This window comes from Astatotilapia calliptera, chromosome 20 (genome assembly GCF_964374335.1).
Source record: "Astatotilapia calliptera chromosome 20, fAstCal68.1, whole genome shotgun sequence".
NCBI classification, from domain to species: domain Eukaryota; kingdom Metazoa; phylum Chordata; class Actinopteri; order Cichliformes; family Cichlidae; genus Astatotilapia; species Astatotilapia calliptera.
The window spans coordinates 5426094-5452175 of NC_137441.1; the positions used below are offsets into that span (position 1 = coordinate 5426094).

The 26082-nt window shown below is 42.7% G+C and overlaps 3 protein-coding genes across 6 annotated transcripts in view; 2 read left to right on the forward strand and 1 right to left on the reverse strand.

Moving 5' to 3' along the window:
• Positions 1–861: 861 nt before the first annotated feature.
• Positions 862–7107, forward strand: LOC113013747 (isocitrate dehydrogenase [NAD] subunit gamma, mitochondrial-like). 3 transcript variants are annotated; one of them, XM_080294752.1, is made up of 12 exons: positions 862–1020; positions 2135–2182; positions 2292–2393; positions 2509–2606; positions 3605–3720; positions 4713–4773; positions 4871–5003; positions 5090–5223; positions 5299–5401; positions 5636–5782; positions 6513–6668; positions 6782–7107. In XM_080294752.1, the coding sequence occupies exons 1-12, from the start codon at positions 952–954 to the stop codon at positions 6881–6883; spliced, it is 1269 nt and encodes a 422-aa protein (XP_080150878.1). In that variant the 5' UTR covers positions 862–951; the 3' UTR covers positions 6884–7107. The 3 variants fall into 3 exon arrangements, with proteins under 3 accessions (XP_080150878.1, XP_026010677.2, XP_080150879.1); XM_080294753.1 differs by having other exon boundaries at positions 973–1185; XM_026154892.2 differs by lacking the exon at positions 2292–2393 and having other exon boundaries at positions 863–1020.
• A 3515-nt stretch (positions 7108–10622) lies between these two features.
• Positions 10623–22921, forward strand: LOC113013253 (vasopressin V2 receptor-like). Of its 2 annotated transcripts, none has more exons than XM_026153993.2 (7): positions 10623–10752; positions 14846–15120; positions 16053–16298; positions 16679–16825; positions 16901–17123; positions 19986–20207; positions 20640–22921. In XM_026153993.2, the coding sequence occupies exons 2-7, from the start codon at positions 14851–14853 to the stop codon at positions 20819–20821; spliced, it is 1290 nt and encodes a 429-aa protein (XP_026009778.1). In that variant the 5' UTR covers positions 10623–10752; positions 14846–14850; the 3' UTR covers positions 20822–22921. The 2 variants fall into 2 exon arrangements, with proteins under 2 accessions (XP_026009778.1, XP_026009779.1); XM_026153994.2 differs by having other exon boundaries at positions 19991–20207; positions 20640–20780.
• The window catches only part of LOC113012855 (monocarboxylate transporter 1-like), a 30134-nt gene continuing 26389 nt past the window's right edge, over positions 22338–26082 (reverse strand). Inside the window, exons 4-5 of the mRNA XM_026153249.2 lie at positions 24855–25649; positions 22338–24716 (exon numbers count right to left, since the gene is read on the reverse strand). Coding sequence (XP_026009034.1) covers positions 24439–24716; positions 24855–25649 — 1073 coding nt within the window. The 3' untranslated portion in view covers positions 22338–24438. The remainder of the gene's footprint in view (positions 24717–24854; positions 25650–26082) is intronic.

The following is a 26082-nucleotide window of genomic DNA, read 5'->3' on the forward strand; positions in this document are numbered from 1 at the left end:
CTTAATTTATATTTTATTCCTTCCTAGTTAAATTTACCCTTTTTAATTTTTCATATTTATTTCCTATCTTATTCATAGCCTTTTCCTTTTTTGTTTTCTTTAGGTCACGAGCAGTTGTCCAAGCATTTCACTACATATCGTACTGTGTATGACTGTGTACGTGACAAATAAAATTTGAATTTGAATTTGAATTTACCAAAGCCCCAGTCATGTTGGCTAGAGATCAATCAGTAGGCCATATTTTTCCTTAGAGATCCACCTGTTGCCAAGGAAAAACCTTGTTGCATGTAATTTGCATGGAAGTGATTTTTCTCCTAACATTGCAGTTACGCACTTGAAATTGTGAAAAGTGTGATAGAAACCAGAAACAGGGACCATTCCCCTTTGAACTCAGTGTTACACCTTTTGAAACATGTTGGCGGCTCCGAGGCACAGCTTTTGCTTCAAAGGCGAACATTAAAGGCCCATCTATTCACATTTTACTACCATTGGAGTAGTTAGCGAGTGTTTGCAGAAAAAATAACAAACTAAAGGCGACTGTGTAAATCAAAGCAGTCACTGGCATGTTTTTGGTGCTACACTTTATTTACTGCTGATTTTAATACCAAGAAGTTATACGTGCGTTTCCGTAGCAACCGGTGATCATATTATTTCCAGCGTTACTGAGGAGGACTTCACGTTAAATTGTTACAACAAATTTTCGATATGTTTCAGGTGCTTTTGGTTGGTTTTTAATTCTCATTTCTGAGGTTGTTTGTTTTGTTTTTTTATTTCCCATGAGCCTCCGCCCTCCACACCCTGATTCTTGTAATCCCCGTGGCACCCCATTTAAAACTCCTGGAACCGCCCCTGGCTGTAGGGCTCAAATAAAACCTACGCCCATTACAGACAGATTAACGTGATCGCGCAGCTCGTCCCCGTGTCTTCCTGTCTTCAGAGGGAAGAGTAGACATGACGACCCGCTCTATGCGCGCTCTGTCCGGAACCCTGAAACCGCTCTTCAGCCCCCGGTCACCGCAGGTAGGAGCCGCCCGGTGCGGTTACCTGTTGAACACACCGCGTTTTGGATGGTGCAGCAGGTGGTTAGTTAGCTGCCGCTGTCCGTTCAGCACCACGGGTCAGCGTCCGGTTCGCGTCAGCGTTTTACGTAATTCTGCAGTTTGAGGATGTTTCCTGCTGCCATCTGTAAGCCTACACTCTTCCCTGCAAAGTCATGCATTATTCAGAGACTACACCTCTGCGCCGAGTAAAGACAGACAGGTTCACTTCTCCGGCGGAAAAGCTGTCTGTTGTCCACGAGTCCGTGTTTTGCTTGTGTTGTTACTCAGACGCAGTTTTAAGAAGTTTCGAGAAGGTATAACTACACAAATATGCGCCTCGCTGTTGTGTAGACATGCCAGTCTGCACAAAACAAACGCAACTAGCCTCATCAGGCTCGCTCTTATGTTTAAGCTGCCAATCCGGAAGGCATTTCCTGTTTTGTTTTTCATTGTATTTGAGCTCAAAGAAAAACCTCAGTTTTCCACGCTCGTCGACTCTGCTATGCTTACATGTTCATTAAAGTCTGCAGGTCACGGTGGAAATGCATGTTTTTATTTATTTATGATTCAAACAGCCTGTCGAGACCCATAATTACGTTTGTTTTCACTCCTGTGTGGTAATACTAGCATCACAACATAGAAAACATCGACTAATTATTACTTTATTGCACTTGTAATACTTCCACCAACCCTCCTAAAAATATCCAAACAACAGAAATGTTTCTTTTGTTTCATCTGCATGTGGATGAGTAGTGTCAAACATATGGGCCGGGTTCCAGAACAGGTCCATCAAACACGTCCAGATCAGCCGTCTTTATCTAAATAACAGCGTAACAGTGAAGCTGCTAGGAGTAGAGGCAGCCAGCCTCCAACGTGTCTGTGACCTGGTTTTATAGCTAAAAACAAATAAATAAAATGAAATAAATAATTTTTATAAAAGTCAAAAACTATATATATGTAGATATAGTTTTTTGGGGTTGTTTTTTTTTTTTTAGAACATTTTAAAATTAGAATACTATTTATTATGAAGGTAATTTGGTCATTTTAAGAGGACTTGTCTGCGTGTAACCTCTGTTTTTTCTCTGCATCTTTAGGGTTTTGTTGTGGCAGCCTGTCATCAGACTCACAAGTCAACTTACACTGTAAGTTGTGTTATATATGAGGATTTATTTTATAGCTTCTATAATTTCTGTAAGCTCGGTCTTTAGGAGACCTTCTGACTCCCCACCCCTCACCATGATTCACATTTAGAGTCGATTCTCCAAGAAAATGTGGTCTCAGCCTCTCCTTTGTCCTATTTTCTCTCCCCTGTTTGCTCTGAATCCTTCCTCCCTCCACCCACCCAAGACCATAGTGAGTATGGATGCTTATAAGTGCTTATAAGATTTAGTGTAACAGCTAAAAGAGTGACAGGTCTCTGTAGTTTGTTTAGGGTTGTATCTAAAATGTGTGTGTTTGTGCATTACAGGCTCCACCTGCTCGTTACGGAGGCAGACACACCGTGACTCTTATTCCTGGAGATGGCATCGGACCGGAGCTGGCCAAACACGTGTGTGAGCTATTCCGGTGAGAATTCCCTCATGCAGTCACGATTACTCTCTGCAGAATTTCACTGAAACATTCACCACCAGCGTGTTGAAAATTCAAAACTTTTTACAATTTTTAGCACTTCATAAATTTCGTCCAGAGGCTTTTTGCCTGGCTGCCATTGTAAAGGATGTCTGGATAAATAAAGGTTACCCTGACTTCTTGAACCATCCTCGGCTAATGTTTCCTTCTCACAGTGTGTGCACATTTTAGACAGAAAGCTGTTCATAGTAACAGCTTTTAAAGTATTTTTTAAAACACAGAAATGTATAAGCAATGAATTTAAGACTTCAGTAGAGTTTAGAGGATTAGATTTGCACCTCATGTCAACTGGGATACGCTCAAGCCTACATCCATCCATCCATGCATTCCCATGTCAGATGAGATGTATAACATCTCTGGTTGATTCTGTGTCTTCAAAGAGAGGAGCTCAGACAATTGAACCATGTCAACTAGCTCCTTTTGACGAGTAATACCAGCAACTCAACTCTGAGCTTCATCTGGATGTCTGACTTCCTCACTATATCTCTAAGGTTGACTCCAGCCAGCACACAGAGGAAACTGATGATGCCACACAAATCCAGTCGTCCTCACGCTCCCTCTTTCTTTCACTTCTCAGTAAGATTGTGAGGTCCTGCTCGGAGCAGCCACTCTCCCCAGTCCAGAGGGAGCAGTTTTAGAAAAAGAAGAAGCTTAAGTTGGATAAGCGGTTAAAAACAAATGGGTGACTGATTAGTTCCTTTTGGCTCTTGCTAAAAACATAAACTGATGCAGAAAGGGCACATACTGGTGCATTAACATTCAACAGAATGCCAGGATTTAAGTCGCTGATGCTCAGAATTTCCCGTGGGATGCCCTGAGACACACTCCATAATGTTGACTACACACACACACACAGATGCAGTGCTAATATTAGGCCACTAAATGGTTCAGCTCTCTCATTCATAAGTGCTCTCTTTGCCTGTGTTCACTATCAGATTCTGCTGTGTGCCTGTAGACTTCGAAGTCGTCAATGTGGACTCGACTAAGACCTCAGAAGATGATATCAATAACGCCATAATGGCTATCAGACGCAATGGAGTTGCACTGAAAGGTAACTGTGGAAAATATACCTTAAATGAAGTTATAAGGCAGGTAATATGCAAAAGAAACACAAAAATTGTAAAGTTTTTTATTTTTTGTGTCTCATAAACAGTAAACATCATGTTCCTAAAAAAGAAAAAAAAACACAAAAGAAGCAACTTTCATGACTAAATCATTTTTAGAGATGTAAGTGAGACAAACGGACATAAATCATTCCCAGAGGCGATAACACTGAACCAATCATATACAATAAACACAATTGAACTTCTTTTTCCTCTTCTGTTCCGATTTATTTTACTGAGTTTGATTCTTGTGCTCTACTTATAATCACTTCCCAACAAGTACAAGATGAATTTCAGATCAAAAGAGGCAGACAAATGAAGATCAACATGTGAATTACCTCTGATTAGTCTTTATACTTTTTTCATGGTAAGTATTTGAATGTAAATTTTTAAGTGGCCCAACAGTGAGGTGTGACTGGTACAAGAGATTTTTAATGTTCTTAGGAAGCTTTATTGATTCCTTTTTCGTATACATGTAAACATTTTATTTATGTTTACAATTCATAATAAAAATAAATAAACGGAAACTCTGAAATGAAATATTTGGATGTGCATGTTGAGAAAATCACATAGTCAGTGTTGTGCCTAATGATGTAGAGAGCACAGAGGAGGAGGAGAATCCAATCACAGGACATGAGAGGAAGAAATAAGAAGCTCAAAGCTGAAGTATTTTACTATCCAGGGTGAGGTCATACAGGAGTAGACAGTCAGTGAGGCAGACACCAAAGGTAACAGGTGTGCAAACATGTCATATCCACAAATAAAGAACCAATAATAAGAGAAACAAACTGAACTTTACACAGGAAAAACGTATGCAAGGAAATTAGTAGAAAACTTAACTAGTGCAGAAAAAATCTGTTGGAAAGATGGATTTTTTAATTTTGGATTGCAACAGTTCATTTTTTTTCTCTTTTAAACATAAATATGTTTGTTTATTTAGGAAATATTGAGACCAACCACAACCTGCCACCTTCCCATAAGTCCCGAAATAGCCTCCTCCGGTGAGTCGACAACTCTTTGGTTTTCAGCTCGGATTTTTTGCTGATGTAAAGTCACAGAATTTGAGCTCTCTGTTTGTGCTCATCTTCCTCGCTGCAGTACCACTCTGGATCTGTACGCCAGTGTGATGCACAGCCAGTCCCTGCCAGGAGTGAGGACGCACCACAGAAACATCGACATCATAACAATCAGGGAAAACACGGAGGGCGAGTACAGCAGCCTGGAGCATGAGGTGTGTCTCTGTGTGTGTGGATCCCATCTCTTTGAGTGCATCTCTAACTAATCAGTCTCTGTTTTATCTCCACTGCACCTCTGCAGAGTGTACCAGGCGTCGTCGAATGTCTGAAGATCATCACCAGGACCAAATCTTTACGCATCGCCGACTACGCCTTCAGGACAGCTCGAGAGAAAGGACGCAGACGAGTCACCGCCATCCACAAAGCTAACATCATGTCCGTTTCTGTTCCTGTGTTTTATCTCGTTTCTTAAATGTGTTCCACTCATTTTTCGTCTGTTTCTCGGAGCAGGAAGTTGGGCGACGGCCTCTTCCTGGAGTGCTGTAAAGAGGTGGCCAGTGGTTACCCTGAAATCACCTTCAACAGCATGATTGTGGATAACACAACCATGCAGGCATGTCCATGTGAGACCATTTCATTGTGTGGTGTCTGTGTCAGCATGTCCCTCACATTCTTACTGGGGTATTTAATCAGAAAATGTGAGCGTTTTCAAGCCAAGACTCTTGAGAGTCACAACAGAAGGCGGTTAGTCATTGAAACCTCCTTCTGTATTCAAAAAAACGTGTGTGTGCTGGCTTCTCCAGCTTGTAAACATGTCCTAAAATGAGCTTTTCTGTGTGTGTTTTAGCTGGTTTCCAGGCCTCAGCAGTTTGATGTGATGGTCATGCCTAACCTTTATGGCAACGTTGTGAGCAACGTGTGTGCCGGCCTGGTGGGTGGACCCGGCCTGGTGCCTGGAGCCAACTACGGAGAAAACTACGCTGTGTTTGAGACGGTGAGACAGGGTTAATGAGATCTCTACATGTCTTGTGGGTTCTTTGTTTTTCTCTCTGGGGTTAGCTGCAGTTTTTCTAGGGTCCACTTGAGGCTCTCTCCAAAAGCGAGTCATCTTTGTGGACTGCCCTGTTAAAATCCCACCGTTAAAGCATCAATAATCATGTTAACAGCCTCGTACAACAAAGGTTTTGGTCTCTATCAATATTTATAACTCACCAGCTAAAAGAAGAAGTTGGAGTTGGGTGTGTGTGGCCACTTTGACTGGCTAAGCTTCCTGTATCGTCAGTGATTTGTCTGCTAGCCTCGCCTCCACTAACTGGAATCACTGAACTGGTCCGGTTTTCAGACAAGTTTTTTTGTGGGTGTGTATGATGTTCATCATCTCCTAATGAACACATGTCCATGGCTGGGTGGTCTGAGTGCTCCTCACCTCACCCTCGGCAGCTGAATCCCAGTCCTGCTTCTGGTCGTCTGGTTCTTTCCTTCTTTTCTATTTCACCTCTTTCATGTGAACGTGCAGCGTTAACTTCCCTCTTTTGAATTTTTCCCTATTGTGTAATCTAAGCACTTTAATTTTTAACGAAACCATAATTGTTGTTTTTCCAATCAAGCTCTATACGCACATATGAGTGTACACTCACTCAAGCCTCCCCTGATGTAACATCTCATTTTTGTAAGGACGTATAAATGGATGTATCACTTTTCTAAATGTGCTCTTCTCTGTACAGGGCACCAGGAATACTGGGAAGAGCATCGCTAACAAGAACACGGCAAACCCCACGGCCATGCTGCTGGCCTCCTGCCTCCTGCTGGATCACCTTAAGCTCCACGGCTACGCCAGCATGATCCGCAAAGCCATCCTCTCTACAATCACCGATTCCCAGGTACGATTTGACCAATGCTACATGCAATTTGTTGGTGGTATTCAACTTTTATTGTTATGTCCTGCTTTGTATTTCGACATTACTCTAAATATGTTATCTCCTTTGTGTTCCAGCTGCACACTGCTGATCTGGGAGGTAAGGGCTCCACATCTGAAATGGTCCAGTCCATCATGGATGCAATCCAGAGCAGTGGACCTCGCACACAGAGACACTAGAAACCAGATGACTGTACGATTGCACCTTTCATTGTAAGACTGGACTGAAGCTGTAATGTATGGACAGCTTTTATTTCCTATGTGGGTTCAGTGGTTTAAAAAGCCCTCTGTGTAAAGCAGAAATATATAATAGTACTATGATAGATATTATATTCAAGATTTCCTAATTATTGTATGAATAATTTGTGAAACTGCAAAAAATAAAGCACCTGTTAGAGATCCAACTAATGCTTTCTATGTATCTTATTCTGGATCGATTTCTTATTATTATGGAAAACTGTTATAAACCGTGCACTAAAAATCAAAACATTAACCAAACTGTTGTCACCTACTGAAATATAGCTGTTCCAGCTTTGCATTTCACATCATATTGTGCAACCACAACATTTTGATGCATGGGTGGATGGATAGCTGAATGGATAAATTACTGTGCCTATTTGCACCCCCCATATTTGCATTCTTGGACACCTACAGAGCAGCTTTGCACAATTCAAAGATAGAAAAAGTAATCACGTAAAATAAGCTGGAGCCCTTCAGTTCCTCCACTGTCTCTTTAATCAGTGTTTAGAGCCTGAGCTTTGGGCTTACAGGGATTACTTGCACTTACACCTCAGTATTTGAAACTCTGGTCATTTTTATATGAACCACTGTGATAATAATTATATGGAAAATGTATCGCAGCCCTGCTTCAAATAACTAAATATAAATAAAGTAACTCAGATCACAGATCAAGTTGGTCAAGGGCAGTCTTTCCTTAGACTTCTAATGGAAGTATTTTTGCAACCAGAAGTCGCCCCCCGCTGGCCAGTAGAAAGAATGGAGGTTTAAGGCATCAGAGATACGGTTAACTAAAAACCTGTGGAGCATCCATCCATTTTTTACCTGCATGAATTTATTTTGGCTTGTTTTAAATGGGAGGGGCCAAGGCTACAGGTGTTGTAACATGGTGTTAATAACAGTAATTATGTAATGTGGCAGCCCTCTGGTCACATTTCCTTCCGTCTCGTCTGTGTTGTTGTGCAGTTTTCAGAGTGGGCGGGGTTAATTAGCGCTAATGGGCGCACCTGTTCAGTCTCCGCAGAGCATTTAAGAGCTGGCTGCGTCGTTCTCTCCCCGTCCACCCAGCATCACAGTGTTTGTTTGGGTCCCTTCAGCCTCATTATTTTGTGTTTTGCACTACACAACACCAGACGTTTCAATACTCCTCCAGCTGCTGATGCGCCGATAACACTAACAAACCCCATCAATTTAATTATCGTTTTGCTTCTTATAAATACAATTAAAGATCAATCCTATTCACAGAATTACACACCCACCATGGTGGTATTTCCATTGCCCTCCATTTAAAGGTAAAAATACAGCATCAAATGTAACACAATAAACATTCAAGTGATTGTGAAATATCCCTTTATAATCAGTGAAAATCAGTTAATTGAAGGCTTAACCAGAGTGTTTTTAACTTAGAGGTTTCTGTTTGTTCACAGTCTGATGGTTAGAAGGTAAAAGGCCCACCGTTTTAAAAGGGTGGAGTTACATAGACTCACACATGTGTCCTACAGATTGACATATGCTGGGTGTGTGCGGTAATTTATTAAGTTACTGTGAATTCTTTCGGCCTTGAGACAGTTTCTCCATCAACCATCACAACCAGCTACATGAAAGTATCTGTTGCAGTTTAACTACACTTCTGATGACTAGTTATGGAGAGTAAACAGGCAGAGAGTCTCACCCTGACGTAAATCCAGATTCAATTTAATTTGGTTCAACTTTATTTATATAGCACCAAATCACACCAACAGTCTTCTCGAAGCACTTTATATTTTAAGGTAAACACTCCACATTAATAGAGAGAAAACCTCAACAATCAGCACTTGGCAAGAGTAGGAAGGAAAAGTCCCTTTTAACAGGAAGAAACCTCCGGCAGATCCAGGATCAGAGAGGGGCACCTATCTTGCGACTGGATGGGGTGAGGGGAGGAAGAGAAGAAAAGGACATGCTGTGGAAGAGAGCCAGAGATTAATAAGAACTAATAATTACATGCAGAGAGGTGTATGAACACATAGTGAGTCATACATCATGAGCATCATGGGAATCCCCCAGCATAACGTATTGCAGCATAACTAAGGGAGGATTAAGGACCTCCTGATCCAGCTCCAACTATATGCTTTAGCAAAAAGGAAAGTTTTAAGCCTAACCTTAAAAGTAGAGACATCTTTTAAGTTCAAACTAGAAGCTGGTTCCACATAAAAGGGGCCAAAAGGCTGAAGGCTCTGCCTCCCATTCTACTTTTAAATCCTCTAGGAACAAAAAGTAAGCCTGCGGTCTGAGAGCGAAGTGCTCTAATGGGATAATATGGTACTATAAGGTAATGAAGATAAGATGGGGCCTGATTATTCAAGACCTTGTATGTGAGGAGCAGGGTTTTGAATTTGATTCTGGACTGAAGAGAAGCCAATAGTGAGAAATATGTTCTCTCTTTCTAGTCCCTGTCAGTACTCTCACGGCAGCATTTTGGATCGACGGAAGGCTTTCAGGGAGTTTTCAGGACAATTAAAATGGATCAGTAGCCATTTTTGGATAAAATCAACATTCAACTACCTGTGTGGCTTTTTTTTTTCTAGAACCAGGCCTCAATAATGGTTTCCAGTTAACTGGAAATAAAAGACAGGAAGCAAAATATCTCTCACCCGTAGCTGGAAGTTGCAGATCTATGAAAGGTTAGACTTTACAAACAAGTAAAAGGACTTTACAGTCTTTTCTAAAAGGCGCAGGAAGCCAGTACACTGACACAAGCTGCGAGACATCAGTATGCATGACCTGCCTTAAAAGGACAAGTTTCTTCAGTAGGAACAGAGCACAGCGGGTAATGAAGGGATTTGCTGACCAAAACAAAAGTCTTTTTTTTGACTGCCGTGCAGCTAAAAAAACCAACAATTCACACGTAAACTAAAACTAATTGAAGCCTGGTGTTCATGCTTAATACTTAACAGACATAAGAAAGTTGTTTATACACAAATGGCGGAGCAGCAATGAGCCTCGCGCTCGACTGTTTCTGTGTGTATGTTTAAGGTTGCTCTGCGGGCCCCTCGATAATTAGAGGCCTCTCCAAATGAGGGAGCAATCGAGGGGAAGCAAGCAGATTACCGCCCCGTCAGAGGGAGAAGGAATGAGAGCGGGAGAGGAAACTGGAATGCAGGACAGCGAGATGCAGAAGAAGGGAAAACAGTGGAGCAGGGGTGAGAGGGAAAAAGGTTGCTGAGAAAGACAAGTCTCCTTCTGTTGCTGCTGCCTTCTCATTTCTCTCCAAAAACCTGAGCTCCCATCTGTCACAACATCTGACACTCTCTCTGCCCGCCTGTTCACACCCCTCTCGACCACCCGCTGATGCAAACTCACACGTACGCATATTAGTTTGCGCGTATGAAGGGTCTTTGATCATTTCTGGAAGCCTAATAGAGAAAATCTCATTTCATCTGCTGGTGTATGTTCCCCATGATCTGCTCTGAAGGGTGGATCAAAAGCAGGGCCAACAGCCACATGTTTAATATCAATAATCAACAGGAAATCACATTAATTCGCAAACACTGCCCGGGCACTGCGTCCTTTCATCACCCTCTCTCTCACTCCTCCTCTTCTTCTTCCACGTTCATAAAATCCAGAAAGGCGAGAGAGAGAGAGAGAGGGATGTGCTAAAGAGGAGAGAGAGGAGAAACAGCAGAGCGAGTTGGCAGAGGTCACCATCAGTGTAATAAGCACACAAACGCACACAGACACATGCAGCAGACACAGCATGGATGCAGCTAGTGTGTGCAACAGCAGATCAGGTTGTCCTGGCTCCTACAGATGCTTCACGGGACGCTGAGGAGGAGGTGAGTCGGCTCCGTCTCCTCGTATTTCTCTATGATTTTCCTGTTTTTCATGAAAATGGGAAATTAAAATCTGTACAGATAGATGTTAATTTTAGTCACGCACTTTAAACCTCCTGTTTCATGCTCTTTAGGGTTGTTTTTTTTTTAATCAAAAGCGGTAGAGGATTGCAAAAAACGAGTAAACTGAATTGATTTTTAGCTTTACGGCTTCTGCAAAGCAAATTATGTGTAAAGCAGCAGGTGTCCAGCTTTCTAATAGGATTAAAGGAGCTGAAAGGTGTCAACAAACTCAGCTCCGTGGGCTGGAGGGAATTCTCTGTTCATCTCTAGTGCTTCCAACCTGACACCTCCGGCTGACTGGAAAATATTTTCTCCTCTTCCGACTGAAATTCATGATGTTCAAACTGAAGCTTAAAAAGAAAACAGAAAAGACTAAAGAAAACTGATGATTTTAGCTTTAGCTTTGCCATTTTTGCAAAGCAATAGGCAAATAACCTTCAATATAAAGCAGGCGTCTAGCCTTCGTCATCAGTCTCGGCTGTTCAGTTTATTTAAACAGATACTGGAGTGACTCCTGTATTTAGCTCGTGCGCAGACACCTCTGGCTGAATGAAAAATACTTTCTCACCTGCAGACTCTAACATTTACATCCTAAAGTGTTTCTTTCTGTCAGACTTGGCAATAATTTCAACAAAAACATAGAAAAAGAGGAAACACAAAAGAGATCTGATGACTTTTCTTTAGTTTTGACATTTAATTAGCATTTCGTGAATGAGTTTTAACTGCTGCAGTTTTTTATTATATAACTACTGGAGGATGAAGTTAAAAAATCTGTTAAAGTATATATCATATAATAAATTATTAATATTACTGTATCCATGCAAGGTTTTACTGTTGGAGTTCATTTAAATCATTTTCTGTCTGCTAATGATTGTTTTTTTTTTAAATCAATAATTTATCTGCTGATTCTTTTATTGTAAAAATTGGGATTAAATCAGAAACTCGGCCATGATTACCTCAAATGATTTTTAAAGCAGCTGCCAGTTCAGATGATTCACTGGCAAATCCCTTTAGCTGTTTTTGTACAAACTGAATTTAAAAAAGATGATGTTTAAAATGTAAACAAAACGGACTGCAATGATGTGCTAATGTCACAAACCCGCATTTTATTCACAATAGAGCACAGAAAACATATCAAATGTTTAATCTGAGAAATCTGACAGCATTTAAAAAAAAATCCTTTTTAAATTTGGTGACATTAACACATCTCAAAAATGTTGAGGCAGGTGTTTAAAAGGCTGGAAAAGTGGTACTTTTAACAACTGGAGAATCACTTTTCAAGTAATTAGATAAAATGGCAACAACTAACATTGACTGTTTGATGTGAAAATAGCATCTTGGAGAGACAGAGTGGATCTATTTCTGAATAATGTTCATCAATGTAATATTGTGAAAACTCTGAATACTCATCATCTACAGTATGTGATATCATCAAAAAAATCGGAGAATCTCGAGAAATCTCTGTGCACAAAGGACGAGGTTGGCAGGTATGCCTGTGATGGACGGGTCCTCCGACAGCACTGCATTAAAAACAGACGTTATCACTGCATGGACTCTTCCAGGAATCATTGTGAACAGTTCACGGTGCCATCGACAAACGCAGTTATAAGCTCTAGCATGCAAATGACAATGAAGGTTTGACTGGATTTATATTTGATGACAGCTTGATTAAAGGCATTTAAAACGTGTGACATCCTCCTGCGACGAGCTGCTTTTTAGTAAGCAATCAGAAGCATGTTGCATTGTTATCCGCATACCAAAGTGTTTGACTCCAAACGTGGATGAACTTAGAACAACCTCATTAGGAGCTCAGATCATCAAAGTATGCGAGCAGTTTGCTGCGTTTAATCCAAATCCTGACCTAATTCAGTTTTGCCAACACAAGCAAACGCATCAGTTGACGAGCTCTGTGTAGACCAGGGGTTTCAAACTCCGGTCCTCGAGGGCCAGTGTCCTGCAACTTTTCCATGTGTCCCTGTTGCAACATACCTGAATACAATTAGTAGGCCATTAGCAAGACTATAGAACCTGACTGCATGCTGAGGTGAACATTCAGCCATTTGATTCATGTTACAGCAGCTCATGTGTGAATGAACATGATGCAATAGAAATACTTTGAGAAGTATATCTTTCCAAACACATTTACTTAAATTTACTTGAGTAGGGTTAGGGGTTGCCACTTCAGCATGCAGTCAAGTTCTATACTCTTGCTAATGACCTACTAATTTTATTCAGATGACACATGGAAAAGTTGCAGGACACTGGCCCTCGAGGACTGGAGTTTGAGCCCCTGGTGTACGGTGCGAACGTCCTTGGATGTTCCAGCATCAGTGTGCACTTCACGGGCAGTTTGGTGCCTCCTCAAACTTGGACTTGGATCTGATTTCATGACCAAGCAGGACATCTGTCTGATTTTGAATGCCATGTGTGGAGTTGCACCGGGAACTGAATTAGGACCTATAGACTTTCAAAAATGGATTAACAGTTCAAGATAAAACAGAACACTGGAGGCATATGGATGACATGACTCATGACCCAGGTGTGAGGTCATCATTATCCATGATGATCTACCCACTTCCAGCGAGTCAGTGGGTAGACCATGCTATAACCTCAACCAAGACGAAGCTTTCTTTTTCTACTGCCCAAAGAAATTTGTTGTCTGAGACTAAGAAGTGTTTTTATGTCTGCAAATGCTGCATGCATCTACTGATGTCTGTCACACTCACCTGACTACAGAAGCACTTAAAACAATGAAAACTATGCAGAAATGGGCCTGTAAAATCAGACTTGGCCAGAGGTTCTTAGGACACTTGAACAGCTCTTTGCACACTTGGATTTTGTAGGTCCAACTTTGCTTTGGGTTTGCTGGGAAGCTGCTTAGGTCTACCTTTACCAGCCACTTCCATGTAGGGTTTAGCAATAGTTCAGGAGAGGGGATTTATTCACATACAGAATAAATTAGACTGCCCCGGTGCTCAGAATCTACATGATATGTGCTGGTGGTGATGAAGATGGCAAAGGAGGATTGGATAAGGAGGAAGCAAGTCAGAAAGGCAAATAACAGAAGAGCCCGGAGCTTTAAACCGCAAAGAAGAGAGGCTGATTGGGTAAAAGGAGGAAAAGAGAATGATTGGCCTACAGTAATGATGTTGATACTGAGTTTGATGGGAAAGAGGAAGTGATGTAAAGAATAGAGTAGCAGCCTGAACGCCAAGGAAAATCAAACAGATTAGCTCTTTATTGAATAAATGCATAAACTTCATAAATGATTAAAAAAAAAACCTGTTTTGGACGTTATTTAGATTAGTGATTATTTCAAATAAATACTCAAAGAATTTGGGGAAAATGGGTGTAATGAGTACAATAACTGAAAGAATGGAAAAGAAGAAAAAAGAAAAAAGAAACAGTGCATCTGACAGAAAAAGAAAGGGAACATTTTCAAATGTTTTTATAGGATCTTATACAACAGTGCCATTTGTCTGGCCCATTTGGGATCAAATTGGTCTTTTTGTGTCCCGTGAACTAAAAAGAGATCAACACTTCTTCCCTAAACAAACAAATAAAGGGGTGGAGGGCTTCAAGAATCACAAACAAAGACACTCGGCAGTTTTTACAGTTCAGTGCACGCACGCAGACACAATCATAGAGCCCACAGGGCTCATCAGACCAAATGTGAAGGCAGTAATGAAGTCCTGTTGTTTGGCCAGTCTCCAGTGAACATCATTACAAACTTACGGGCAGTTAGGGATTTCCCCAAAACTGCACCTGATTCTAAGAATTTAACAATAAACTTTTTATAGTGACTGAAAATACATCAAATTAAGAAAAAATTGAATAAATAAATAGATTTTAAATTAACTTGAGTGCTGTACTTCAACCCCCTTTTGAGGTGCTTGTATTAAACTTTCTAAAACGTAATAATAATCACCTGTATACAAAAGATGGACCAGGAAAGATTAACGTTTGTTTCACAGTTTTCCTTCATAACGATGTCATCGTCTTGTCTTTCTGTGGTGTTCCTCTCCTGTCCCAGCCAGCATGTCCGTTTCTGTGATAACAGACACGTATACGTCCATCGACCGGCCGGCGGTCTCTGAGACCCCCACCGGTGCTAATGCTACAGAGCGGGAACGAGACGCCCTGCTGGCCGTGGCCGAGGTGGTGGTGCTGGCGGTCATCTTAGTGATGGCGTTACTTGGCAACGGGCTGGTCCTGGTGGTGTTGCTAAGACGAAGGCGACACCACAACCCCCTGCACCAGTTCATGCTGAACCTTTGTGTGGCTGACCTGGTGGTGGCGCTGTTCCAGGTAGCAAACACTCATTCACGTTGTGGGTTATATGTGTGTTATACAGGTGTGTAATTGTAGTATTATCTGAAAATATGTGCAGATACAATAATCTGGAAATGTGATCTTTTTTTTACAGTTTGTAAACAAATACATAAATCTGGAAAAAGACAAACACACTGAAGTCAGCAAATGTCTTCACAGGTTTCCAAATATGCACACCTACATGTAAATGTGAACTAAACTGGGGTAAAAGTGCACATGAATCTATTATGTGGGGCGACCGTGGCTCAGGGGGTTGGGAAGCGTATCTGTAACTGGAAGGTCGCCGGTTTGATCCCCGGGCTCTCTGTCCTGGTGGTTGTGTCCTTGGGCAAGACACTTTACCCTACCGCCTACTGGTGTTGGCCAGAGGGGCCGATGGCGCGATATGGCAGCCTCGCCTCTGTCAGTCTACCCCAGGGCAGCTGTGGCTACAACCGTAGCTTGCCTCCACCAGTGTGTGAATGCGAGAGTGAATGAATAGTGTAAAGCGCTTTGGGTGCCTTGAAAAGCGCTATATAAATCCAATCCATTATCATTATTATGTGCACAAATACTTGTAATTTTTCATTGATTTTTTTTTTTTTTTTGGTGTTTTTTGTATTTTGTACACAAATTTGAGATTTTAAATGTACATGCAAATTCAGAAAAGTGCACAGAAGTCTTTCAGTTTTTGCATTAATCTGTAAATTTGAAGTGGAATATGTAAATGTGCTCTGGGATTTATGAATGAGCACACTAATCTGTACCTCGAGATTTTTAATATGCACAAATGTCTGTGTGTGTTTGTGTGCATGTGTGTGTGCATAAAATTTGTGCATCATATACCACAACTCTCCACAGAGAAAATATATTGCGACATGTTACTTCAAAAGCATATATCCTTCCTCCCTCTCCTCTTCCTCTCTGAGGTGTTGCCCCAGCTCGTGTGGGACGCTAAGGGACGCTTTCCTGGTCCTGACTTCTTATGTCGCCTGGTGAAGTACCTTCAGGTTCTTGGAATGTTTGCCTCCTCCTACATCATCGTGGCCATGACAGTGGATCGCCACTATGCTATCTGCTGCCCCCTGCAGGCACATCGCAGCGGGGCCACGAAGCGCTGGAACAGCTTCATCGTGCTGGCCTGGGTACTGTCGCTGCTGCTCAGCCTGCCACAGGTATGCCAAAGAGGCTGGCCACAGATCTGCTCCTGAGATGCATAACTTAGGTTCTGATTACCGTTAGGCTCTTAAAATTAACATTAAAAAGAGAAGAAAACAAGGTGATAGTCAAAGAAAGGACAGGGGCATCATTCTGGTCTTAAGCTGTTACTTTAAAGGCCTATCATCAAATTCACATATGTTTGCCTTTAACTTTGAAGATAAACAGAGGTAGTGTCCCATTTTGTCACATTTCCAACCAACACTTTTATCACGTTAAAACACGAAGTCGTAAATAAGCACCGTGCCAATTAAAATCTTATAGAAGAGAGCACAAACACAAAATCAGACTGTTTGCTGTTTCCATCATCTCCACTCATCTCTTTGCTGGTTTGCAGGTCTTTATCTTTTCCCGTTCTGAGTTGGCTCCAGGTGTGTATGAATGTTGGGGCAATTTTGCCGAGTCCTGGGGCCTCAAAGCCTACGTGACGTGGATGACGCTAGCCATCTTCATCCTCCCCGTTCTGATCATCACCATCTGCCAGGTAGAACAGAGAGAACCAGAAGACAAGATGCTTCTGGAAACAAAAATTTACCCTCTCTCGTCTTTCTTCCTTTAGGTGCGAATCTTCAAGGAGATTCATAACAATCTGTACCTGAAATCAGACTGCCGCCTGTCCCCCGCTGCTCTCCCTCAATTAAGAAAAGAAACCCAGAGAGGAAAAAGAGGAGGAGGAGAAGGAAAGTCTAATGTCCCCTTCTATGTTTCCCCCCTCGTGTACAACAACCCTGGAAATGACTGCAGTTTGGACCCTGTGTCCACCTATCAGCACCTCCCGATGGGTGATCATTCTTGGACTCTACAGTAGCTTTGCATGATTCAATAATGATAATAATGCTTATTTATCCTACACTGAGCCTTGAGATGGACGTATCTATAAGCCTTAAACCTGCAATAGTTTATAATGGCCAGCAGGGGTCGACTGCTGTAGTTGGTAAAGGACAACAGTCTGTAAAGAAGCTTATGGAGAAACAACCCTCATGCTAACTCATGTTTCCTGATTAGTTTAGGCGCTCAGTCACAGCTCTGCAGTCCTGTTGAAATCAACATGATGTTCATTTGGTAAATTATGGTCCTCACTGGTCTGCAGACAGTTAATTATGTATATGAATTACGGAGTGTTTTACCACATGACTGGCACGTCACCACCTAAGAATGTGCACTGTTCTTCAGTTTCTCAGTCAGCAGTTATGAATAGAATAGAATAGAATAGCCTTTATTGTCATTGTACAGAGTACAACGAAATTGGAGTGCCACTCCCTTGGTGCAAGTTTCAATAATAAATATAAATGTAAAATATAAAAAGTACAAAAAAAACAATCGTAAGTACTCAAACAATAGTATGTACAATATATACAGGATAGCAGCATTAATATAATGACAGTATGAATAGCAGCATAATATAATGACAGTGACGGTATGGAATAGGTTCAATTGTTTTAGTGCTTATTTACTACGGTGATAGCTCTGGGAAAGAAGCTATCCCTGAATCTTTTTGTCCTGGTTTTATGTGACCTGTACCGTCGGCCTGACGGTAATAGTTCAAACAGTTGGTTGCTGGGGTGAGAGTGGTCCTTGATGATATTGCCAGCTCTGCTGAGGTACCGAGAGTTTGCAGTGACCTCCAGGCTGGGCAGAGAGCAGCCAGTGATCTTCTGGGCTGTGTTGATGACCCTCTGCAGTACTTTCCTGTCTGCAGCTGAGCACCCTGCATACCATGTTGTTATGCCGTACGTTAGGATGCTCTCTATGGTGGCTCTGTAAAATGTCACCAGCAGCCTCTCCTCCAGGTTGTTCCTCCTGAGCACTCTCAGAAAGTGGAGACGCTGCTGGGCCTTTTTAACCACCGCCGTAGTATTTGCAGTCCAGGAGAGGTCATCAGATATCTGCACGCCCAGAAACCTCATGGAGCGTACCCTCTCCACACAGCTCCCGTGAATGTAAAGTGGGGCCGGGTCTGCTCTGCCCTTCCTGAAGTCCAAGATAAGTTCTTTAGTTTTCGTGGTGTTCAGTTGGAGGTTGTTAACTGAACACCACTCAGTCAGTCTGTTGACCTCATCTCTGTAGTCCGACTCATCCCCCCTTGAGATGAGTCCAACCACTGTGGTGTCATCTGCGAACTTTATGATGGTGTTTGAGAGATGGGTAGGGGAGCAGTCGGATGTGTAGAGCGTAAACAGGAGGGGACTCAAAACACATCCTTGTGGAGACCCGGTGCTGAGTGTGATGGTGCTGGACCGGTGGGGGCCGAGTCTGACAGACTGTGGTCTATTTGTCAGGAAGTCCTTGATCCAGAGGCAGATGGGGGTGGAGAGTCCCAGGTGAGACAGTTTCTGGACCAGGATCTCCGGGATGATATGATTGAATGCTGAGCTGAAGTCCAGAAAGAGCATTCTCACATAGCTTCCTCGGTGCTCCAGGTGACTCAGCGCAGTGTGGAGTGCTATGGTGATAGCGTCCTCGGTGGAACGATTTGTCCTGTAGGCAAATTGGTGGGGGTCCAGAGTGGGAGGCAGATCGGCCCTGATGTGCTGACAGACCAGTCTCTCAAAGCATTTCATCACTACAGGCGTAAGTGCAACAGGCCTGTAGTCATTTGGGCTGGCCACAGCTGTCTTCTTGGCGATGGGGATGATGGTGGAGGTTTTGAGGCAGGGCGGGACGGTGTTTGATGACAAGGAAAGGTTGAAGATTTTAGTGAAGACTCCGGTCAGTTCGTCAGCACATGCTCTGAGAACCTTTCCATGTATTCCATCAGGACCTGCCGCCTTCCTGGGATTCACTGACCTTAGAACACACCTCACTTGATGCTCCCTAAGTGTTAGTGTGCCAGTGCTGGGGGCGGGTGGAAGTGGTGTGGCAGCTGAGGGCCTGGTCGTCTCAAATCGGGCGAAGAAACGGTTTAGATCCTCAGCCAGTGAGGCATCAGTCCTAGATGTTGCCTGGTTATTGCTTCTGTAGTTGGTAATGTGATTGATCCCCTGCCACATTTTTCTGGGGTCGTTGTCAGCAAAGTGATCTTCAATCCTCCTCCTATAGGCGGCCTTAGCTTTCCTGATGCCTCTACTCAGGTCTGCCCTGGCCGCCCTATACGCAGCCCTGTCCCCTGACTTGAAGGCAGTGTTGCGGCTTTTTAGGAGGGATTGCACTTCGCTATTCATCCAGGGTTTTTGATTTGGAAACACCCTGACCTTTTTGTTGACGGTGACATTGTCAACACAGTTCCTGATGTACGAGAGTACAGTGTCCGTGTACTCCTGGAGGTTGTGGCTGGAGAATAAATCCCATACAGTTGTTGAGAAGCAGTCCTGCAGTTGAGAAAGGGCATGGTTGACATGTTGGTGCTGCTCAGGTAAACTAAACTTTCCATAAAAACTCTTCACCCATTTCTGATCATGCTTCAGGCACTTGACTTATTGCAGTCTTACTCCTAAAGCAATGTGGTGGTAGAAGGTGACTAAGATCTGGAGTATGCTCCTCATCTCATGCCTGAAATTAGCTAATATGTGCTTTTACTACAATCAAAAAGTTATATATAAAAAATTAATAAATAAAAATGTAACCATATTTATGGTCTTAACTCATGAAATGAGGAAATTCAGGGAGAGTGAGCGTCACAGGAATGTTTTTGTCCTCCTCGTCAGCTCAGCTGCAAGCCGGCGTCCCACCAGATCCAACAACGCCCTCTGCTGCCTGCTCACCACACCCCACCAAACTGCCTCCTGTCAGAGGTGGAGAGGTAACAGCAGCCATGTCAAAAACGGTGAGGATGACGCTGGTCATTGTGCTTGTGTACTCGCTCTGCTGGGCCCCGTTCTTCAGCGTCCAGCTCTGGGCCGCCTGGGACCCTGACCCACCTCAGAACGGTACACACACACACACACACACACACACACACACACACACACACACACACACACACACACAGTCCTGCCAGACCAACTTGATGTAATTTTAAGGATTTTTTTGTTCTCTACATCCCTAAAAAAAAATTAAATAACTTTACATAAATACCTTTAACCCAATTTAAATGGAGCAGTAATCTGTCAGGGTGTTTCTCCGCCTCTCATCCTGTGACAGCTGGTGCAGGGTCCAAACTGTACAACACAAAGATGCCTTAGACATGAAGTCATTGTGTTAACTTTAAAACTCTCTAATAAACTTTTATATACAAGACTACAATAAGTACCTCTGGGCTACCAAAGATACCACCCTGAAGCAGAGTTTGACTTGATGGCCTGATCTGCAGTCCCCTGTGCCATTTACGGACCTCCTCCTCCTCCTGTGTGTGTACACAGGTGTAGCGTTTACCCTGCTGATGCTGTTGGCCAGTCTAAACTCCTGCACCAACCCCTGGATCTACTCCGCCTTCTCCAGCAGCGTCTCCCCGGAGCTTCGTCTGCTGCTTCACTGTCGGCCGCACACTCGGCGCCGAGCTTCCGAAACAAACGACTCCACCATCACGCACACCTCCAACTGAACACTGGACACGATGAAGGGCAACTCCCTCTCAGTGGCACAGCTGAGTCGGCTGATGTTTAAGGAAATATTAGTTGAACTTTTAAAATGAGACCCGAGTGAACCTATGTGAAGGGGCGCTGAAAATGAACAGGGGTGAGTGGAGCGAGGATTTTTATTACAATAGAAATATGTGGAAAAAAATTCTAAAACAAAAATGTAACTGTGTGTATTGCCTTAGCCATGAAAAACACAATAACTACATTATTGGGCTTCGGCACTGCAGAGCTCCATCACTCACACACCCTCCATGACACCATGGAAACCACGAGTCTCTCCAAAGACTACAAAAATCCATCTTCCAGCACCTGTGAGGCTCATTTCTGGGTCGTGTTTGTTAAATCTGAATGTTAGAGCTATGCACTCATTCCATTTCATTAGGTACACCAGTGCAAATTCTTAAATCAGCCAATCAAATAACTTTGTCTGCACGACTGAAAGCACCATGTTGAGACAACCAGCTGAAGTTCAAACCGAGAATCACAACAAGTAATTTAAGTGATTTTGGAAAAGGTGTGATTGTTGGTGCCAGACAGGCTGGTCTTTCAGAAACTGTTGATCTGCTGGGATTTCCACACACACACAACCATCTCTGGAGTTTACAGAGCTGTTAAGAAAGAGAACATATCCAGTGAGCAGTGATTCTCTGGGTGGAAAAAAGCAAAACTATACAATAACTCATAACGCCTGGCTATAACCAAAGTATGTAAAAGTAAAAGAGGCAAAAGAGCATCTTTAAATGCACAACATGTTAAGCCTTACAGCAGATGGGCTGCAGCAGCAGATAAGCACGCTGGGTGCCCCTCCTCTCAGCTAAGAACAGGAAACTGAGACTCTAATTTACACATGCTCTCCAAAATTGGATAATGGAAAATTAGAAAAACATTCACATGGTAGGGGTCAGAATTTGGAGTGAACGAGCACGAATCCATCCCACCTTACACCAGCAGGCCGAGCTGCTGGTGTGGAGGATATATTCTGGCATGCCTTTTGCCACGTGGCACCAAATGAGCGTGGTTTAAACACCGCAGCATACACACAGATTGGTGCTGTCCGACCCTTCTATGTCTGATGGTTGCATCCAGCAGGATAACACATCATAGAACTCAAATCATCTGAAACTGGTTTCTTGGATTTGTATGTCCCCCTTGATCTCAAGCCAACAGATAACAGATGTGCCATGAAGAATCAAGGAAGTCTAACCCTGTACTAGCAAGGTGTACCTAATGAAATGTCCAGCGAGTGTGAATTTGTCATCGAGTTTCACGTTTCTCTCTCGTCAAGCTTCTGTAAGTATTTGCTTGCTGTGGTAGCTTCAGGTATATAGAGATGCCTCCTTTTCAGGATTTGAGTGCAAGAATTTAAGTTTTATATAAAAATGTTAGACATGTGTAATGACTGTAAATGTACAGTTTTTCTGCTAATTTTGAAAAAAAAAAAAAAGCTTTATTTTTAAGTTACAGAATCAATACAACAGGTTTCATTTTAAAAACTGTTTATTCTCAACACTCAAAATAATAAGAACACACATAAAAAAATTCACAGCAACTAAAAGAAAAAATATTACAGAAACTAAAGTTTTGTCCGCTTTATAAAAACACTAAAAAAGGCGACTATTATAATACCGTTTTAAAACCCAGTTTAAATGAAACAGTATCGCCTCCTTTCAGTGTGTCACTTCACAAAACGCTCATCCTGAAAGTAGAACTTTAAATTTGAAATGACCATAATTCAGAAAATAAAACCTAGAATAACAGTTTATCGATTACCAACAAGTTCATGAAGGTCAGTTTTTTGTTTTTATTTATTTTTTAACGGAGAAAAATAATCAGGGTTTGGAGCAGTCGAATGTGGCCGTACCGATGCAGCAGATGCTCTTTCCCCTGAAATATGAACCTGTTGAACAGGTGGATACTTCAGCGAGGAGAGAGACCAGTTTCCCCATTGGTACCAGTAGTACCTTTACAAAAATACACATGAAGAAACAAATTCACACTTTGTAATTAATCACTTTGAATACTAACATTTGGTCATATTTAGTCACCAAAATACATAATAACATAATAAGTATCCATTCCTACTGAAAGGGAAACGTAAAATCTGTCGCCCAATCGGAAGCTTTCCTCTGTGAGGAAGGAAATGCTCGGGCGACCGTGGAAACGTCTCATGTGGGCAGGGACTTTATCCGATTCTAAAGCTGGTCATGTGCAATATTTCTGTTACTCTCAACGTGATGAAAACAAAGATGATAACCGTGTTAGTCCCTCTCCCAACAGGGTTCTTTAAACGTTCTCAGCTTTCAGCCCCGTTAATTCACCCGGTTAAATCTGTCCTCCTGATATGAGTAATTCTGTACACTTCACAAACTGACTGAACTTACAATGAATGAAATGACAAAATCCCCCCAAACTTTAAACCTACCTGCTGGAACACAAACACACCTCACTCACTCACGTCGCCACTGATCCAAATACATTAAACTCTATAAAAAGGACCTCGTTAGATTGTCGTTTCCTGAAAGCTAAAATATTTTACTTTTTTTGTAGGGATTTGTAGAAACTGAACTAAACCGTTTTCACTATTCAAATACCACAAATGTGCTGTTCTGCGCCCCAAAAATTACATTAAAAAAAAACATTTTTGTAACAATGTTCAGAGCACACAGAAGCCACCCAACCATCCATCTACTCCGCACAGCTTCACCCCCTCACACGCACCAACGTGTGGTGCCGTTTATTACCCAACCCAGCCTGCAGCTCACGTGGTGGATGCATCAGCAGGGTTGGAGCCCGTCTGTGTGACCTGTTCCGATGATGTTCATAATCTTCATCAGTTCAATAAAAGATCAGAGCTGCTCTGAAATTCCACATTTCTGCCTCCATACCTGCATCCTGACCTAGTTTCATACCGCTCAGAAGATTCCTACATTACACCTTCCTGATTTTCCACAAACAGGAAAACTGATATTTGTTATTCTACATTCCTAAAATGTTAAAAAGAAGAACCTTAACTTTTCCCTGTGTTGTAGTGAACTACTTTTTACCCCATATTTTTTTAATTAATTAAAAAAAAATCCTAACTAATATTATGATTAACAATGTGGATGCGAGCGCTTACATCCAGCCCTTGAGCAGTGAAGTGATTGTGCAGAACACGAGGGAGAAATTTCTGTATTGTAACATGTATGGTGACTTATTAAAAAAAAAAAACGTTAAAAAGTGTGCGCACGAGGCCCTGAACCTTTGTGACAGCTTGAGACCCTGAGACAAAGTCCTCGTTACTTTCCGGGATGGTTACAGTCACTCCGTCTGCTGTGCGTCTATCTGGTGTTTATGCAAGCAGCACCACCTGGAACGCTCTCAGTTCACCAAAAAGGCACGTCAAAGACCAAAAACCGGAGGTCTGAATGAGGCCGAGCGCAGATTCACATCAGCGTCACCGCAGCAGGCCTCTGGTTTTAATCATGGAGCGGTTTCTATGGCTTCAGGGTGGTGTAAAAAGGGATTATTCTCTATAAAGATGCTGTGTGGTTGTAACTGCAGCTCTCGTGCGTGTTCATTTCTTCCCAAGTTTGTCCGTTTACACTGTGTCCTCATCCATCCTGGAGACTTCGTCCATTGTGACAGCTGCTGGTACGCCATCCTCGCTCGATTTTGCCGGAGAAGAAGGCGGCAGCATGGCAGCACGCTCCTCTTTGGGCCCCTCCCTCTCTTTTTGCTCCTCCGCTTTCTTTTCTCGGTCTAACATGTGGTAGTTGATGCCCATTCCCACAAAGAGGAAGATGCTTCCTATAATGAGGACGATGCCGCAGGTGATGTAGGTGAAGTCATAGTGTTGGTAGTAGTTATAGAAGCTGCCTGGAGGTGGGCAAAAGAAAGGAGATTCAGATTTTATGATCTGCGTCAACATTTTAACAATTATTACACCGATAATCTTTGACATCAAGTTTTATAACAGCCCAAATCTCCACCCTCCCTCTCCCTGGGATGTCTTACCTGTCAGTGGTGGGCCCAACAGCACCGGCCCACACTCCACGATGGTGACCAAACCCACAGCTGAAGAAAACCTCTGAGCCCCCACCAGGTCCATCAGCGTCTCAAACAGCACAGAACTCAGCCAGCCAAAACCAAAGCCAAAGAAGATAGCGTAGATCACAAATCCCGAGTAGTCTTTTGAAATCGGCGCCAGCACGTGACACACACCGTTGTACAGGACGGATGCAGCAAAGTAGTACTGGATCCTGGGCCGGACCCATTTGGTGTTCGCCAGAAAGCCCATTGAGGGCCGAGCAAACATGTCGATGAACGCCAGCACTGACAGAAGGAAGGCCGCCTTTTCTTTGCTGATGTCCTTACTCTTGGCGTAATTGGAGAGGAAGACGAGCGGAGAAAAGAGACCAAAGAACATGACGAAGTTGCCCAGCAGGTAGAGCAGGAAGCCGCGGTGCTTGAAGAGCGTCAAGTCGATGAAGGAGTTGATTTTCTGCAGCACCGTCCTCTTGGGCTGAGGCTGCCCTGCTTCCACCGCCTCCACTTTGGGCGGCTGAGGTTTGGGGCCGATGGGACGCATTAGCGAGCCGGCCACGCAGCAATTGAGCAGGAGTCCACCGAGGATGAGGAAGCTGCCTCTCCACCCAAACTCATCGTACAGCCAGGAGTTGAAGGGAGCCAAGGTTGACAGAAACACGGGGCTGCCCGCCATGGCGAGGCCGTTGGCGATGGGCCGGCGCTTGTAGAAGTATTTACCGATCATAGTGAGCGCCGGATTCAAGTTGAAGGCCAGACCCAAACCTGGAAACGAGGGCACAGAAACAACATTAACCCTTTAAGACCTACCATAGAACCAAGTTCGCCAGAGCTTATATTATATTTTTACATGCTGTGGAGCCATTTTTGGGAGCATTTCAAGTTGCTATACATCAATACAACCATTATAGCCCAAACTTTAATAATATGTCTGCATTAGGTGCATAGTAATTACATAAATTGCAAAAAAGTGCAATAAACTACAAAAAAATTGAAAATCGTTTTTGTTTTTTTAACATATATTTCTAGTTAGAGAAATTTAAGAGGCTTATCCCTCAAAACTGTAAATACAAAAAAGTTACACAAACTAGTTTCCCACCACAGGAAATTTATTTTGAGTGTCTTCATAGTTTTATTTTTGAAATACACCAATTTTTATATACTGCAGGAAAAACGAAAATAAATATTATAGTGCAAA